The 18,999-nt window shown below is 46.3% G+C and overlaps 1 protein-coding gene across 4 annotated transcripts in view; it reads left to right on the forward strand.

Moving 5' to 3' along the window:
* Positions 1–18,999, forward strand: part of SGK2 (serum/glucocorticoid regulated kinase 2) — a 402,530-nt gene that overhangs the window by 319,502 nt on the left and 64,029 nt on the right. For all 4 annotated transcript variants that reach the window (XM_069243755.1, XM_069243753.1, XM_069243752.1 and 1 more), the window contains 3 exons: positions 1,424–1,555; positions 2,184–2,296; positions 7,431–7,467. In XM_069243755.1, the coding sequence (XP_069099856.1) occupies positions 1,424–1,555; positions 2,184–2,296; positions 7,431–7,467 (282 nt within the window). The remainder of the gene's footprint in view (positions 1–1,423; positions 1,556–2,183; positions 2,297–7,430; positions 7,468–18,999) is intronic.

The following is an 18,999-nucleotide window of genomic DNA, read 5'->3' on the forward strand; positions in this document are numbered from 1 at the left end:
CCTGCATTTAGTGTGGATTACGTGCAACAGAAAGGCACTCCTGAAATGATCTCATGATCCCTGCCCCCCTGCAACCATCCCTCTCCCTCCAACTCCCCAAATGATTGCCATAAATATTTTTGGAGGGGCGCCCAACTTCAAAATATTTTGCTTAGTGGGGCTCAAAGCAAAAAAAAATTTAAAAAAAATTGAAGACCCCTTCACAAAAACAGGACCTGAAAAGCTTCTCCTTTAGTATGCTTTCAACTTCGGATTGAAGGCATTCTAACAATTGTGCACCCACTTCTTAAAAAAATCAGGTTGTAAATAGTTTGTAATCTAGGTCCTGTCGTACATTAAATCCTTATTGACACAGTCAACTGAAAGGTCTACTGTTGTGGAGACTTACTGTAGAGGCAGTCCAAGTATATACAATCCCTCGTAACCTCTGGTGTACAAGTACTTAATCACACACTGCACATAAATCCAGAACTGCAGCACCAGTGCCAAAGAACACTAAGAATGTTGGCAATCTCTGTGTAGTTACCACCAAACTGTCCTGCTTTTCAATCCTGAACCCTCTGAAGACACATCGTATTCATTCTAACCAAGACAAGCACTAAAGGAGCACCGCCGTCTATTGCTGCAGCACACAAAGCTTAACTATTCTTGGAAGTGCAAATAGAACTCTTTGACTGCACCTCAGTCCTAACCACCAACCTTATGGCAACTTGTAAGCCAGCCAATTTGGGCCTCATACAGAATCCATTGAATGCAATTCATTCCAGCCTGACCACTATTTGTGATGAGGAGTAAAATCGGCCATTCTGGCCATTGATTCTTAGTATTTTAAGAGTATCCCATTTTCTATATCGACCCCCACATAATATACCCCACTCCCGAACTGGAAGCAGTTGGTACCAGTTTCAATATACAGCATTCCTTTGCAGGTCCTACCAATCACCCGTAGATATGTACATTACAAAAAATCCCTAACAAAATAGCACAGTTGACTACAGAAAACAATTCTGTCTGTGATTTATAATTTGCTGTAGTTGGCAAACCATACGTTTGAAAATGTAAATTTGAATTTCAGAAGCTAATCAATCAGTCTCTTGTGATTTAAAAACCAGCTTCATTGAATGACTGGTAGTGTTGTTAAGAATGGAGAATGACAATTCCTTCTAAGCTGGAAGAGCAGGGTTAGATATATGTTATTTTTTTTAAAAAGAAGTAGGTCTGCCTGAAGACGGAGATGGTGATGTGTATTCACAGTGTACCTTTGTGTTTTGTTGATCATTGAATAACTACTGGAGTGCATGGGCAAGTGGTAGACTATGTAGTCATGGCATTTTATGGAGTGATATTTTTTTCTAAAATACTGGAGTGAACATACTTAAAACAAGTGGAATGTAAAAGCATGATTTATTTTTTACCTTTTCAGCAAATCCATATTATGGCAGAGCGGAACGTGCTTCTCAAGAACTTCAAGCACCCCTTTTTGGTCAGGTTGCGGTACTCCTTCCAGACTCCAGAGAAGCTCTACTTTGTCTTAGATTACATCAATGGAGGAGAGGTGACAACCTAGACAGACAATATGCTTTGTTATGTGGTAACAATGTACTTGAGATTTTATTTAAAAAAACTGACCTCGCCTCAGCTGCTTCAGCAGAGCTACATCCTTGGCTTCAATTCATTTACTTTTGCAGAACATAGATCCTCCATTGCTCTGCCAGTGAATGTCTGGACATTTCACCACTTAGCAGTTCTATTGTATCACTGACATTTTAATGTGCCACACACCCATTAGTACTATACATAACCTGTGTGGCTTCTAGCAGTGCCCTCATTCAAGTGCCGACAGATTCTTCAACCCTTGAACTGTTAATCTAGTATAAGAGCTGGCCATTTAAAACTGTCTGTGTTATCATATAGCTGAAGCCTTCACTGGGACTGTTCAGTAAAATGAGCAATATGCTATATATATATATATATATATATATATATATATATATATATATATATATGTATATATATATATATATATATATGTTTTCATAAATACCCCATGCATAAAAGCTGTGCCATTTTTGCACTCCTTTGGCATATGTCACTAGTCATACACAATATTATTGTATATTATAATTAAGATCCTGTTCATGTAGATAATCCTTAACTTAGTGTATCATTTGTTTGTGCTGTAGCTGTTCTTCCACTTACAGCGAGAACGAACCTTCTTGGAACCCCGTGCCCGTTTCTATGCAGCAGAGGTGGCATGTGCTATTGGTTACCTGCACAGTCTGAATATCATATACAGGTGAATGACCCATTCTGATCTCATTATTTGCATTTGGGATTTGACAGTACAGCTGTCAAATATACCTGTTTGTTAAAATATTATTGGAATGGCTTTTCAACTATTAGCTTTCCTTGATCATCCTTTTTCAGTGATTAGTTTGACATAGAACAACAGTAACTCTTTCTGTCCGATTCTACTCTCACTTATTTCTCACTTAGGTACCTGTCTCTTCTTCCCTTCCATGTGTACTCATTTCCACCAACTCACCATCTACTCATATCCTTCGCTACCTCTCCCTTTTTCCTAGTGAAATTCTCATTCCCCAACAAACCATCCTCCTCGATCTTCATCTTGATTTTCCCTACTTTCTATGTTTCTCTTGGAACACCAAGATGGACAAACTCAGCTGGCATCAACGGGCAGATCATGGATGGTAGTGACATGCTGAGGTGGCACAGAGCATCTTCCAATGGGAAGAACCCTAGCTGAATCTTCCCCTCACTGACGAGAACTCTCATTCCCGATAGAATTGAGCATGGGGCTGCTGTATTCCTTTGTCGCTCTGTGCTGCCTCGAATTTTGAAGATGAGGAACAACTGGGCCCAGCTTTGTTCTAGTGGCTCCAGATTCGTCCAGGAGAGTGAGGTACCCAGAACTTGTTGGCATGCGCATCTGTTCTTTGATCAGGCTGTTACTTCCGGATGCTCTCCCCCTGTCACAGCAGTTCATTTGTGGAGACTGAGATGGCAGCAATTGACTGCAATTTTGCTCCCGAAGTTGGAGAGTCATTGTTGTTGACCTGCACCCCTCTCTGAAATGTATCAGTGGCAGCTGCCGGGACAGTTTTGTACCCTGTGCGTGGTCCCAAATTACCGACTTATTACAGGCCAGGCTGTCTGATGCATAGTTGTTTGTTTTGTCCCTGGTCCAGCAAGGGCTTGCTGTGTGTACCATTAAAGGTAATTTACAGCATCTTTCATCCATTCTATGTTTACTGGACTAGAGACCCTTCAATCAGTCTATCAGTAGATTTATAGAGATGTCCTGGTCACAGATGAGGGTATCTAGGCACTGGCAGGGTCCAGTTGATTAGCCAAATAGCCAGGTCTTCAAGGACTTTTGAGCTCTGAATATGGGGTGGTCTGGAGATGAAAGGGTAGCTCATTCCATGCCTTCACTGCTAGGTAGGAGAAGGAGCGACCTCTCCATCTGCTAGCTCGGATACAGGGAGTGAGGGTTAGAGAAAGAGAAGCAGAGCGGAGGTGGCTGGTCGGTTGCTGGAAGTTCGGGTGGTGGTTCAAATAGGCAAGTACACGGTTGTATAGGGCCTTGCATGTGAGAGTCAGGAGCTTAAACTGGCATCTTTTCTGTACAGTGAGCCATTGGAATTCCCTGAGGTAGGGGTAATGTGGGTTAATCTAGGGAGATCAAGGACGAGTCTGGCTGCACCGGTCTGTATAATCTGTAGTTGTCAGAGGAGGTAATTTGCCATCCCTGTTTAGACAGCGTTGTCATAGTCCAGTCCGCTAAAGATGAGGGCCTGCGAGATTGTGCATCTTGAGCTTTGGCGTAGCCATTTAAATAGCTAAGCATGTGGAGGATGAAGAAGTGAGAGGAGAAGGCTGTGTAGACCTGAATCATCCTTGTTCAAATCACCCTTTGTGATTCAGTTTCTAAAAGATTTAACCCATTTTTCCCCTCTAACTCCTTGATGCCACAGTAGGGTCTTACCTTGGTCCTCACATGCCTCAAGTGCATACCATTTGAACTCTGGTACAGTTGTCCACTACGTCTACTGACTGAAGGCTGTTTCTGGTTGCAGTGACCCCAGCTCCTCACAAGTGACCGCCAAACTTTTTTGGGTGTAGCCTTTCTATGCCACCTTTTTGGTAGACAGAGTGGTACTGCAGACCAAGGCAGCCTTTTCACCTAAAGTTGGCACTGCTTTTTTATGTTGAACAAGCCATCACTTTTCCAGTCGTCTTTGCCCTGCCACACCCCTAAAAAGAAGAGGAGAGACTCCAGCTGCTGGGCACGAAAAGAGATTTTGTTTTTTGCATCAGTGGCACCCAAGACTATCGGATGGACAGTCAACTTGTGTGAGGCTCTCTGGGGCAAAGAACGTTAAGGCAGTGCAGAAAGTGACTTTGTCAAGAATAGTCCTGTACATCAAGATGTGCTATGCAATGGCCGGGATGCAGGTTATGGAGTGGTTGAGTGCCCATTCTACTAGGACCAAAGCCTCTACCACTGCACTGGCACATGCTCCTGTACTTGACATCTGACTGGCTGCAGCATGGGTGTTAGTAAACATTAATGAAGTGCTACTGACTTAACAGCCAGGTCCCCTGGAAAGGGCAGTTTGTTCATTTGGTTATGCAGGACTTTTTGATCTGAGCTGTTCCACTGCTCTACTACCATGGTGATGGGGCAGTGTTTTTGGTATTTATTCTAAAGGTGAGAAATCTGTTGTGAGAATTATTCATCAGAAGTTACTTGCCTTCGGTAACACACTTGCAGGTGGATACTCTAACTACAGATTCCTCACTGCCATTCCATCTGCCATTCTGCAGGACAGTCTCCCATTCAATCTATAAAGGATCCCAATTGAGAAATCTGCACAATAACATCACTTATTATTCTTGAGTCCACCTCCAAAGGAGCAGACAGTCTAGAAAGAAACTGACAACAACATTGAAGGATGATGCTTATGTATGCAGTACCTTTCATCCATTCCGGGGCGGAATAAGGTTTGCAGAGAGCCGCTCAATGGCACCTACTGTCTTGTGAGAGTAATGCCATTTTAAATCTTCCAGAACCAGTGTGGGAATTATCTAAAGGTGAGGAATCTGTGGTTAGAAAGAGTATCCGCCAGAAAGTGTTACTGAAGATGAGTAACTTGCTGGTCCCTTCGTCAAGCATAGTCTCCTTACCATCAAGCTTTGTTTCCTTACCATGTTTCATTAGCAGGCTTCTGTGCTTCCATAGACTATACAATCCAAGCACTATTTCTTTCCTTTTTGGTTAAGCTGGTAAGCACATGCACTCTCATGGAGTGCTGGCTCACTCGTATGCTTCTTTCCCCCAGCACTCCGTCTCAATTCATGTTGCATTCATCTCACCCCTATTGCTTTTTCCCTGTGTGCTTCTCCCCTGCCTGCTCCATGTTGCTTTCTCCCACATCTTCCATCCTCTACCCTCCACATTGCTTCCCTGCATCTGTCTTTCTTGGTCGCCTTTTGCTTTTACTCCCTACACCTGCCATCTGTGTTGCTTCCATCCCTCCCACTGTCTGGAGCTACCCCTCAACCCACCGTCCATGTTGCTTTCCTTCAATCCGCACTTCAAAAAAAACAAAAAAACAAGTTTTTAGATTTTTCCTTTTTTTTTTTTTTTTTTGCCGATGCAACCGGAATGAGCAAATAAAAAGGAAAAAAGGCATAGTTTTCTAGGCACATACATGTGTGCTGAAGGTGCCTATAAAATGACTGCGTTAACAGTGTTATAGGCCTATTTTATTTTTCTTATTTAACCATGCACCTGTTGAGGATAGTGGCATGCAACCACATATCTCACTGGTGATCATACTTCACTGAGGCTTCCAAGAAAGTGCTATTTAATTCTAGTAGTGTGCTGAAAGTGTTGAAATGTTTGTGCTATTAAAGGCTATAATGGTAATCATCATGGTGATAATTACACTTCTCGGTTGTTGGTGGCGGATATCTTTAGCGCGGGCGTGTGAATGTGGCTGAAGTGCTCTTATCCCCCAATACTGGTAAAATCCTATGATAGTTGTGAATCGTGAATTATGGCAGTTGTCTAGAATACCCCTTGTACTTGAGTAGTAGGATTGGGGTCTCAAGGTGGTTACATTTTGTGGTACTAGTGTCAAAGACTCCTGTTAGAGTAACAACACTGTCGGGTTTTGGGTGGAAGCACAACCGAGTATGAGAGACTGAGTCATATCCCACACCATGTGACAGCTGCCAGCCTAATCCTTCCAGCTAGCTAGCAGGACCTCACCAGTACCAAAGGCTAAGGTGGTTTGTGGCAGCCTATCGCATGGCACTCAGTCTCCTCAGGGAAGTTGTGGTAGAACAGGTCATACCTCTTTCTCTGTCATACAAGTCTCATACATACAAAGACAAACAGAAGAAGAATCTTGGTTCAGCAGTTTTATTGAAGCAACTGCGTTCTACGTAAAAAGGCATGAATTGCGTTTATGAAGATAATGAAACACCTCACTATTACATCAATGACCAGGAAAGTGAAACACAGGAAAAGTCCCACCATATTGTCACTGTAGCATTTCTAATATCCCTATCTACAGTACTAAGTTTGTACATGAGAGCAATAGCAGTAGTAGCCCTAATCAGCCCCCTTCTAATCCTGGTAAGGAAGCCCAATCCCCATACCTTTTTCAGAGGTAGCGAACAGGTCTGTAAGTCTGGTGGGAGTCCTCCCATGTAGACAAAGAGAAAGCATGAAGTTTCAGCAGAAACTGTTACGACATGCCACATCAGATGACAAGCTGGCTGGACTGTCCCCTCTAAATTGGTGGGGCTAGCATGTTTTATAATAAAACATCTGGTTGTTCTGAGAACTGCCCTGACATGATAACACATCATTCAGTGTAGGGTAGACATTATACTCACTGGAGTGGCAATACCCGGTAAATTATCATGTACAGCTTTGGAGTTACCACAAGATGAAATGTTGTGCGAAGAAAAGAATAACCATGGAAGGGCAGCTGATTTAAAATAGTAAAACATTGCCACTAAAATGAAGCCTTTCAAAAATAATAGGAGGAATAAAATCGCAAGTGGCTAGGTGAGACGGTACAGGCCTCAGACCAAAGCTAAAATATATGTGCCTAGATAAGCGCTAAAATAACCTCACAACAGTACATAGCATGTCGGTTTTTGTCTAGGCTCAAGTTTGACATTAGGTTGACACAGGTACACAACACAAGATTTTTCACTGGCTTTTAGAACAGCAAAATTAGATAGTACCTATGTCAAACCTAGGTAACAGAGGACTGGCACCAACCCCTTATCTGGCGAAATATGTAGCCCAAAGATTAAACGTTTTTTTTGTTTTTTTTTACGAAGATTTGTTCTATGGCATCTAAAATCTTTCTCATATTTCACAGGGACCTAAAGCCGGAAAATATCCTCCTGGACTGCCAGGTATGTACACGAGGCTGTCATTAGGGCAGAACTATGGTTGTTTCTGGTTTGGTTAGGGTGGCAAGAAATTGAGGGCGTTGACTGCGTTTTACTGTTACGTTACGTCAATTGATCTCAGGCCTGCTAATTGCTCTGCTGGCTAAGTAACAACCTTAAGTCTTTATTCAAAGTTGTCCTACATGTGTAAATATCTTGGAGTCTTGAGAACATTTTAATGAATGCTTCTACTACAATATATAACATGTTATGCTGGTTTGATTATCTATTCTTTCTGCAGTGTTACAAAATCGCAATCCTTCTAGGTGAAATTTTAGGTTGTAAAAATGAGTACTTTTGCTACATGCTATTCAGGAAGTGGATTTAGTGGATAATTTGCATAGGCTTCCTGAATCAGGTGAAAGTGGCAAGCATCAGATGAAGGAAGGGTGTCTGGTTCAACTTTCAGGGCTTGGGTGGCAGCGATAATATTGCAGCATTTCACACATCTGCAGCTGGGGTTGGTTAGCTGGAAGAGATATGGATATGGTAAGGACGAGGTTTGGGTTTGTTTGGTATACTGTTCTAAAGGTATGAAGAGACACTGCATGGCATGTTTTTAGGGTGAAACCTACCAGACAGTGCCATTGTCTGGTTTGCTAAAGACATCTTTGGGAGTTTTGGAAAGCTTCCCTGGGAATGCCTTCCACCCATTACTTACCCTTGGCTTGTGGTTTTTAACTCCCATTTGCTTGCTTTCTATTTGCTGTCCAGATTGAGTTTGTCTCTCCTGTTGCCTAAATCATATTTACTGTATTCTTCCGCCAGTACTGGATTTCTGTGAAGAGGCCTTTAAATCTTGTTTTTACCTTGGCACATTTGGTGTGCATTTAGAGGGAGAGGTCAAATATCAAGCTTTGTGTTTATTTTTCTTTCTCTGGCATCACTGTGAGATGATTTATGTGACAATCATGCTGGCTACTGTGTGTATTACTGGTATTTCGGAATTGTGATGGAAAAAAGTATGTTCAAAACGAATTAATACATTAGATGATGACATTGCCACATGTTATTGTGTGTGCACTGTATTCCTTTATCAGCAAAACTGTATGCCTGTGCAAAATGTGATGTTCATTTCAATTGAAGATGTGTTGTCTAAGTGTTGTACGCTACCTCACCAGGCCTACTCCACATTACCCTGCTCATCTGTACTCTGCTCCACACCATTGCCAATACTCTGCACCACTCCAAACTGTGCCACTTTGTGCCACTCCACATTGCGCCACTGCACTTTACTCAACACCATGCCACTGCACTCTGTACCTCTTTACTCTGAAACACTCGATTCTATGCCAGTGCACTGTACCACACTCTTTTCTGAGCTACGTTGCACTCTTTGCCACTCCAGTCTCCACCACTATACTCTACAACACTCTGTGCCACTCCACGCCACTCTACTTTGAAGTACTGCACTCCATGCCACTCCACTCTACCCCAGTGCACTCTATCCTGTACCAGACCACTCAACACCAGTACTCTCTGCTAGTCCACTCTATGCTACTCTAATCTCTGCATCACTGCACTCTACGCCACTGAATTCTACACTGCACCACTCCACTAAGTACCACCCTACTCTATGCCACTCTACTGTAAACACTGCACTTTGTGCCAGTGCACTCTACACCAGTCTACTCTCCAACACTGTACTATATGCCACTATACTCTGCAACACTTTAAGCCTCTGCACTCTACAGCATTGTACTTTGACACTGTACTCTATGCCTCTGTTCTAATTTTCCCCACCATACTCTATGCCACTGCTGTCGACGTCACTCTCCTTTATGCCAGGGCACTCTGCACCACTCTGCTATACACCACTGAACTCTGACAATGTACTCTGCATTCTCTGCCTCTAAACTCTACGCCGCTGTGCTCTGCACCAGTCTACTGTACGCCACTCTGCCACAACACATTACCCTGCATCTCTCCACTCTGCGTCACAACCCTCTACCCTGCACTACTCCACTCAACTCTAATCTGCAACACTGCACTCTGCCACTGAGGTTTGTGCTACTCTGGACCAGTGCACCTTTGCTACTGCACTCTACTCTGTGCCATTCTACTGCTCTCCACACCACTCTACAAAGCATTGCTCCTCTCTACACCACGTCACTCTACTCTGAAGTAATCTACTGTGTGCCACTGCACTCTACGCCTCTCTATTCCACTCGGCAACATTCCGCCCTACGCCCCTGCAAGCTATCCTGTGCCACTGCATTGTTACTGAACTCTACACCACTCTATTCTACTCAGCTCCATTGCACTCTGTTCCACTGCACTGTGCTTCTCACACTATGCAACTGCACTCTATACAATTGCATTCTGCATCACTGAACTCTACACCACCCTATTCTACACCACTGTACTCTACCTATTTTACTCTCCACCACGACACTCTATGCCAGTGCCATCTACACCACTGCAGTACACCATTGCACTCAAACACAACTGAGAAAAGCTGCACTCTGCTCTGTGCCACTGCACTCTAGAACACCTCCTCTCTACTCTACTTTGTACCTCTCTCCTCTATGCCAAAGCCCTCTACATTCCTGTGCACCATGACACTCTACCACTACACTCCAAACCACTCTAGTCTAGGTTTCTGCTTTCTACTCTGCACCACTCCAGTCTGTGCCAGTGCACTCTACACCACTACTGACACTCCACTGTACCCTGCATCACTCCACTGTATGGTATTTCAGCCTACTCTGAAACAATCTACTCTTTGCTACTGCACTCTATACCACTGCATTCTTCTCTGCACCACTGTACTCTACGCTACTTTACTCTTTACTCTGCATCACTCTGTGCCTCATCTCTCCATGCTACTCCACACCACTCCACTCATGCCATTCCATGCTACTCCACTCTATACCACTCCATGCTACTCCACTCTACACCACTGCACTCTATGCTACTCTATTCTGCACCACTGTACTCTGCCACTTTACTCCGCACCACTCCACTGTGCTCTACACCAATGCATTGCCACACTCCTGTCTGACACCTAGCTCTCCACCACTGCACTACACTCTCTGTCACTGCACTGTACACCTCTCTAAGACACTCTACTCTGCACCATTCTACTCTACTTCACAGCACTCTACACCAGTAAACTGTACGCCACTTTAAACCAGTGCACTTTACGGCAACTGATCTGCACCAATTCATTCTATGCCACTGCACGCTACACTTTGTGCTCTCACTGCACTGTAAGCCACTGTACTGTACGCCGCTGCTCTCAACAGCACTCCGCTCTGCAGCACCCTATTCAAATGCTTTCTACACCACTGTGCTTTGACACAGCACTCTGACACTCAAGTCTGCAAGACTACACCCTCTGTCACTGAACTCTACAGTTCTCAGCACCACTGCTCTCTAATCCACTCCACTCTACACCACTGAGCTCTGTGCCACTGCACTTTAGGCCACTGCATGCTGCATCACCCTACTCTATGCCACTCTAACCTTCTATGTATTCCTGCGCTCTATACCTCTGCACTCTATCTTACGACACTATACTCTAGTCTGAAACAATATCCTGTACACTACTGCACTCAACGTCATTGCACTTTATACCACTGCAGTCTGTGCATCACCACTCCACTTTACTCTGCCCTGCTCTGCCACTCTACTGTCACTGCACTCTACGCCAATTCACCCTACACTACTTTACTCAAAACTAATGCCCTCCACACCACTGCAGTGTATGCCAATCTACTCTGCACCACTGTACTTTATTCCATTTCACTCTAGGCCACGCCACAACACTCCTGTCTGTGACACCTCACTCCTGACACTCACCTCAATTAAACTCTACTCCACTCTGACACTCTACTCCACTCAGACACTCTACTCTAAGCCACTCTATGGCACTATTACACAACTCCCTCTAACCCACTTTACTCCACTCTATTCTACAACACACTACTGCACATTGCTCCACTACACTGCTACTCCACAACACTCGACTTAACTCTGCCATTCCACTACACCACTCTGAAACTGTGCCCTTACAATCTACTCCACTGTAGTCCACTCTGCTCTACAACACTCTATTCCACTCTACCCAACACCCTCTGCACCACTTCACTCTGCTCTACACCACTCCACGACAATCTATGGCACTCCACTCTACCACACTCTATTCCACTCTGACACACTTCACCACTCAACTCTGACACTCTCCTCTACTCTCTCCTTCGACTCTACAATACTCTACTCCCTCCTCAATACTCCACAACATGGTGACACTGCACACCACACTGGCACTCCACAACTCTCTTCACCACTCCAGAACACTCTTCTCTACAACACTCTACCTTACAACTCTCCACTCTAATCCAGTCTCCCTCCCGTTACTAACTTTTAGCCATGCTGAACAGCAGCCACAATGGTGTATAACAGAGCCAATAGCTCTTACATAAGCGAGAACTATTGCCTTTGCCAATGCTGTTTTTTCATTGCACCGTGCTTGGACTTGCGACCTTTCTTCCAAAGGAAAGCAAAAACATTTATATGAAGGAACCCCCAAAAAAAAGAATTTAAGCTTCAAAAAGAACCAAAGAAATTGTATCTTGCACCTCTCCTGTAAATGTATGATAAAATGAATATTTTTTAATTGAGAACTACGGCAGATCATTTGCTCTCCAGTTTAGTGTGTTCAAATGGGGGAGTAAGGATTGCAAGTCGAGTGATAGCCAGTTTCAAAAGGTAGGTGCCACAGGTCTAGAACTAGATGCATCCCTGCAGGGTGCTGTCACTTTTCGCCCACAATTATTAGATGGACGCCATCACTTTTAACTCCTAAACCTTTCAAAGGGCAGTGTTCTAGTTGCTTGTGTGTAATACTTCTGCACTGTATGGCGCACAAGAACATTGGTTATCACATGATGTGCAAGTGCAACCTTTTGATATATTTCTGCTACTCTATTGGAATGGGTATTTATTTTAACAGTATCCTTTTTTCACCACTCCCCCAAGGCGCAAGCTGTTGTCTTCATGACATGCTTGTGTGGATCGCTTGCATTGGAACTGTGTGGCACTAGTCCTATATATGCTGTCCTATTTTTAGGTTGAGTGCATAGCGATTTGATCTGTTGTAAGTATTGTGGACTTTAAACCATGCCCATGTCACACCCATCACTTTTATTCGTTCCTGGGCTTGCCTTTCAAAAATAACTTGATGTCATTGGTAAATGCTCTACTTTTGTCTCTTCTTGAGGCTGTTTTAGTCACACCTTCCGGACTGCCCCTGTTACATGGATTATTGCATGATTGCCAATATACTTCAGCGTGGGCGAACTATGTTTTTTTTTTTTGTCTACTCTTCGTGATGCTTGGCGGCCATGGTGCTCACTGTGCCAACAGGCACAACAGCGTGAGACAATACTACACTATTCATTGCACTCTGAAAACTCTCCCCATAATGCTTTGCAGAGCCTTACTTTTACAAAACATGTTTGCTCAAATCTCAGCCTGTCGTGGCCCTAGGACATTGGGACCTCTACCGAAATGTTTGACAACGTGATCTTTCTTTCTACATCATCTCTGGGCCCCCAAGTAATAACCCCTCCCACCAGTCTGTGTCTTTTTAAGCTCTCATGGCTGGAATATTTGAATTACATCTGGGAACAGCTTGTGTTTTAAGGGCCTTGTTTGTAATATCCGTGCTATAGGCCTGCTACCCCGGAAAATGTGTGATGCAGTACACCCTCTAGAGGTGAAATATATGGTTACAGTGCATTACTTTCAGTCATTTTCTTTTTGTGTGGTTATGCCCTCTAAGGGATAACTATATAGTTACATGACCATTGTCAACACTTTCTTGGCATGGTTACCCCCATTTTCTGCCTGTTGTCAGTATGTTTGACTGTGTCTACTGGGATCCTGCTAACCAGGACCCCAGTAGTTTTGCTCTCTCCTCCTAAATTGTATTTTTTTCTTCCCAAAATTGGCATACTTGTCCTCCCATGTAAGTTCCTAGTATATGGTACCTAGTTACCCAGGGCACTGGGGTTCCAGGGGATCCTCATGGGCTGCAGCAGTTATTCTGCCATCCGCAGGGAGCCCATACAAAGGATTCTGCAGGCCTGCCATTACAGTCTGCGTGAAATCAAATCAAATCAAATCATTAACATTTATAAAGCGCGCTACTCACCCGTGCGGGTCTCAAGGCGCTAGTGGAAAAAGGGGGGGTTATCGCTGTTCGAACAGCCAGGTCTTTAGGAGTCTCCGGAAAGCGGAGTGGTCCTGGGTGGTCCTGAGGCTGGTGGGGAGGGAGTTCCAGGTCTTGGCCGCCAGGAAGGAGAAAGATCTCCCACCCGCCGTGGAGCAGCGGATGCGAGGGACAGCAGCGAGTGCGAGGCCAGAGGAGCGGAGGAGGCGGGTGGGGACGTAGAAGCTGAGGCGTCTGTTGAGGTATTCCGGTCCCTTGTCGTAGAGGGCATTGTGTGCGTGGGTGAGAAGTCAGAAGGTGATCCTTTTGCTGACAGGGAGCCAATGTAGGTGTCTCAGGTGTGCGGAGATGTGGCTGCTGCGGGGTATGTCGAGGATGAGGCGGGCCGGTGCGTTTTGAATGCGTTGCAGGCGATTTTTGAGTTTGGCTGTGGTCCCGGCGTAGAGGGTGTTGCCGTAGTCCAGGCGGCTCGTGACGAGGGCGTGGGTCACGGTTTTTCTGGTGTCGGCGGGGATCCAGCGGAAGATCTTGCGGAGCATGCGGAGGGTGAGGAAGCAGGCGGAGGACACGGCGTTGACTTGCTTGGTCATGGTGAGAAGAGGGTCCAAGATGAAGCCGAGGTTGCGGGCGTGGTCTGTGGGGGTCGGTGCGGTGCCGAGGGCCGTGGGCCACCAGGAGTCGTCCCAGGCGGACGGGGTGTTGCCGAGGATGAGGACTTCCGTTTTTTCAGAGTTCAGCTTTAGGCGGCTGAGCCTCATCCAATCTGCGACGTCCTTCATACCCTCTTGTAGGTTGGTATTGGCGCTGGCGGGGTCCTTGGTGAGGGAGAGTATAAGTTGGGTGTCGTCGGCGTAGGAGGTGATGATGATGTCGTGCTTGCGTACGATGTTGGCGAGGGGGCTCATGTAGACATTGAAGAGTGTCGGGCTGAGTGATGAGCCTTGGGGTACACTGCAGATGATCTTGGTGGGTTCTGAGCGAAACGGAGGGAGGTAAACTCTTTGGGAACGGTTTGAGAGGAAGGAGGCGATCCAGTCCAGGGCCTGGCCTTGGATCCCGGTGGAGCGGAGGCGGGTGATTAGGGTGTGGTGACAGACGGTGTCAAAGGCAGCCGAGAGGTCGAGCAGAATGAGGGCGACTGTTTCACCGTTGTCCATCAGGGTTCTGATGTCGTCAGTGACTGAGATGAGGGCGGTTTCAGTGCTGTGGTTGGTTCGGAATCCGGTTTGTGAGGGGTCGAGCAGGTCGTTGTCTTCCAGGAAGGTGGTCAGCTGTTTGTTGACGGTCTTCTCTATTACTTTGGCTGGGAAAGGCAGAAGTTTTTTAGGTCGCTCGGGTCAGCCGTAGGTTTCTTTAGTAAGGCGTTGACTTCGGCGTGTTTCCAGCATTCGGGGAAGGTAGCAGAAGAAAAAGAAGAGTTGATGACGGTCTGGAGGTGCGGGGCGATGATGTCGTCAGCTTTGTTAAAGATGAAGTGCGGGCAGGGGTCCGAAGGGGCGCCGGAGTGGATAGAGTTCATGATGGATTTGGTTTCTTCCGTGTTGATGTGGGACCAGTTGTTGAGGGTGATGGCCGTGGATGCCGGTTCGGTGGTGTATGGTTGGGTCTGGTGTCCGAAGCTGTCGTGGAGGTCGCTAATCTTGCGATGGAAGAAAGTGGCGAGGGATTAGCACAGATCCTGTGAGGGCGTGACGGCGTTGGCGTTGGCGCTGGGGTTGGAGAACTCCTTGACGATGCTGAAGAGTTCTCTGCTGTTGTGTCTGTTTTTGTCCAGTCTGTCGGTGAAAAAGTTCCTTTTGGCAGCGCGGATCAGGTGGTGGTGTTCGCGGGTAGCGTTCTTGAGGGCGGTCATGTTGTCAGCGGTGCGGTCCTTGCGCCAAGCTTTCTCAAGGGCGCGACAAGTTTTCTTTGATTCTTTGAGGGTGTCAGAGAACCAGAGAGGTTTTTTGGTGTTGGTCTGTCGATGCGTGCGTTTGAGGGGAGCAAGGATGTCTGCGCAGTTGGAGATCCAGTTTGTGAGGTTGAGGGCTGCGTCGTTGGGGTCGTTGGTGAGGGTGGGTTGGTTGGCGGCGAGTGGGGAGAAAAGTTGCTCTTCGGGGATCTTGTTCCACTGTCGACGAGGGATGGGTTGGGTGCGGAGGTGGCGGGTCTCGCGTCGGAATGCTTGCACCCATTTTCACTACAGGTCACTACACCAGGTTGCAATAAGTCACCTGTATGGTAGGCCCTCTCAGCCTACAGGGCAGGGTGCAGGTACCTGTGTGCGAGTGCACCCGTGCACTAGCAGAGGAGCCCCCACAAACTCCAGATCCATTTTCCTGGACTTTGTGAGTGCAGGGATGCCATTTTACACATGTACTGGACAACGGTCACTACCTATGTCCAGCTACATAATGTTAACTCCGAACCTGGGCATGTTTGATATCAAACATGTCGGAATCATACCCCAATACTGTTGCAAGTATTGGAAGTATGATTCCATGCACCCTGGGGACTTCTTAGAGGACCCCCAGCATTGCTACCACCAGTCTTACATGGCTTTCCAGGCAGCCCAGCTGCTGCCACCCCCCAGACAGGTTTCTGCCCTCCTGCTGCTTGATCTGATCAGGCCCAGGAAGGCAGACCAAAGGATTTCCTTTGGGAGCCGGAGGTAACACCCTCTCTGTTTGAAAATAGGTGTGACTGGCTTGGGAGAGGGTAGCCTCCCCAAGCCACTGGTTTGCTTTGAAGAGCACATTTGGAGCCCTTGTGCATAAACCAGTCCACACCGGCTCAGGGACCCCCAGTACCGCTCCAGTGCAAAACTGGACAATGGAAAGGGGAGTGACCACTCCCCTGTCTGTCACCAACCCAGGGGTGGTGCCGAGAGCTCCTCTAGGGAGTTCCTGAGTTCTGTCATCTTGTTTCCAAGGATGGCAGGGAACTCTGGGAGCATCTGAGTGGTCAGGCCAGGCAGGTGACGTCAGAGCCCCCTCCTGATGGGTGCTTACTTGGTTAGGTGACCAACTACCCCCCACCCCCCCACCCCCCACTTTCAGGGCTATTTAGGGTCTCTGCCTTGGGTGGGGCCTCAGATTCGGCTTGCAAGATTACAGCAGGACTCCTCTGCAACCTCCACTTCGACTTCTGGCCACTGGAACCGCAACTGGACCCTCCAGGAACAGACGATACTACAATGAAGAAGACTCTTCTGCAACTTTGTTTCCATGTCTCCTGCCAGCTTTGCAACATTTCCACGGCGGCGCACCTTCCGAAGACTGCAACTCTTCAGCCTGTACAAGAAGAAGGAATCTCCCTTGGAGTGAAGCAGTCACTTCCCTGCAACCGCAGGCACCTACAACAAGTGACGACCGGCTGCGTGGCTCTCCCCTCATCTTGAACTGTGTGGATCCTGCATCATGGGTGGTGGTCTGGAGTAGTCCTCTTGGTCTTCTCTGCCAGCTATCCAACTTTGGTGGAGGTAAGCCTGTGCCTTCCCACACAGGACAGGACCCCCCTGCACCATATATCTTTCAGCTGCCAAGGCTTGTTTGCATCTCCTTCAAGTGATCGTCAGGCGACGTGTAGCTCCAGCCCCCAGCACTCCATCCTGCAAAGCACAGCCTCCTGCATGGGTCTTCTGTGGTGTGGGATCCTATTTTGTAGTGCTGCGTGGGCTTCTTCTGCAACTCCTGTGTCCCCGTCCAGTGGGACTCCTGTGGGTGCTGCCTCTGCTCCTGAGAACTCTGTGATGCTGAGGGTCTCCTGTGACTCCCCCTCCTGGGTTAAGTCCTCCAGGGCCTTGCTGTTCCTTGGTAGCACCTCTTTTCCACTAACTGCAACTTTGCCTTTGCCAAGGCTTGTTGGTGTAATTTCTGCACCAACACCCATCTGCAATCTTCCTTCCAGCGTGGGACTTCATCTGCATCCATGAGGAACTCCTCTTCGGCTCCAGGGCTGCAGTGCTGACCTGTTCTTCATCACCGTCGACCAACTCCTGCCTCCACAGCTGGGTGGGTAGTAGCTCCTACTCCTCCTGGACTCCACTGTGTCTCTTGGACTTGGTCCCCCCTCACCACAGGTCTTCTTTCTTCAGGAATCCACTGCTGGTTTTATTGCAGTCTTGTCTGGGTGTCTTCTTTTTCTTTTCCTCCATTTAGGTGGTTTGGGGAAAACCCAGTGTTTTACTCCTGCATTCCTGGTCACTGAGGTGTACTGCTACTTACCTGTGTGGTTTTCTAGTACTCTCAGCGCCCCTCTACACATTTTACTTAGCTAGATGGGGGTACCTTATCTGCATTCCATGTTTTTAGTATATGGTTTGTGCTCCCTCAAGGGTTATTGCTATTGGTTATTGCTATTTGCACTGTTTTCTAACCTTTTGTATGCCTGTTTCTGATTAGTAGTGTATATATTTAGTGTATTACCTCCTAAGGGTGGGTTACCTTTCTAGTAGTTTGTGTTGATTTGTTCCAAAAATCAAGTACCTTTATTTTTGTACAACTGAGTGTTTTCTTTCATGTGTGTAAGTGCTGTGTGACTACAGTGGTATTGGATAAGCTTTGCATGTCTCCTAGTTCAGCCTTGGCTGCTCTGCCTACAGCTACCTCTAGAGAGCCTGGCTTCTAGAGACTGCCTACATTTCACTATGAGGGGATACCTGGACCTGGTATAAGGTGTAAGTTCCATAGGTACCCACCACACACCAGGCAGTTTCCTACAACAATGTTTATTACAAATGCTATTTTCATTACGGTGTCTTCTCGGGGCTGTTCGAAGCATTACAGTCCTATCAATATACTAAAATATTTGTGGCATTGAAACTTGCCCCCTAATGCTTTGCAGGGCATTACTTTTGCAAAACAGTTTTTCCTATAATTCAGCCTGTGGTGGTCCTAGGATAATGGGACCACATTCAAAACCTTAACCACAATGTACTTTTTCTGTCTACGTCCTCTCCGGGTCCCCACACTGTTAGTGGGTACTCCAAAATAATAACCCCTTCCACCATTCATTGTCTTTTTAAGGTCTCTCATGATTGGAACTTTTGTTTTAGAGCTGGGAGAAGTTGCTTTATGGGCCTTGTTTGAAATATCATTGCAATATGCCTACTAGCCTTGAAAATGTGTAATGTACTATCCCGTCTAGGGGCTACGTATATGGTTATGTTGGGTTACTTTCTCCCATTGTTTTTTCATGTGGCTATGCTTTCTAAGGGCTGACTATGGTAACATGACCATGTTTCTTCCAAACGCTGTTTTTATTGTGGTGTCCTTTAGGGGCTGTTGTGAGCATTGCAGTTAGCATACTATAACCCCAAAACTCACCCGTTACCTTTA

The sequence above is a fragment of the Pleurodeles waltl genome, chromosome 7 (genome assembly GCF_031143425.1).
Source record: "Pleurodeles waltl isolate 20211129_DDA chromosome 7, aPleWal1.hap1.20221129, whole genome shotgun sequence".
NCBI lineage: Eukaryota > Metazoa > Chordata > Amphibia > Caudata > Salamandridae > Pleurodeles > Pleurodeles waltl.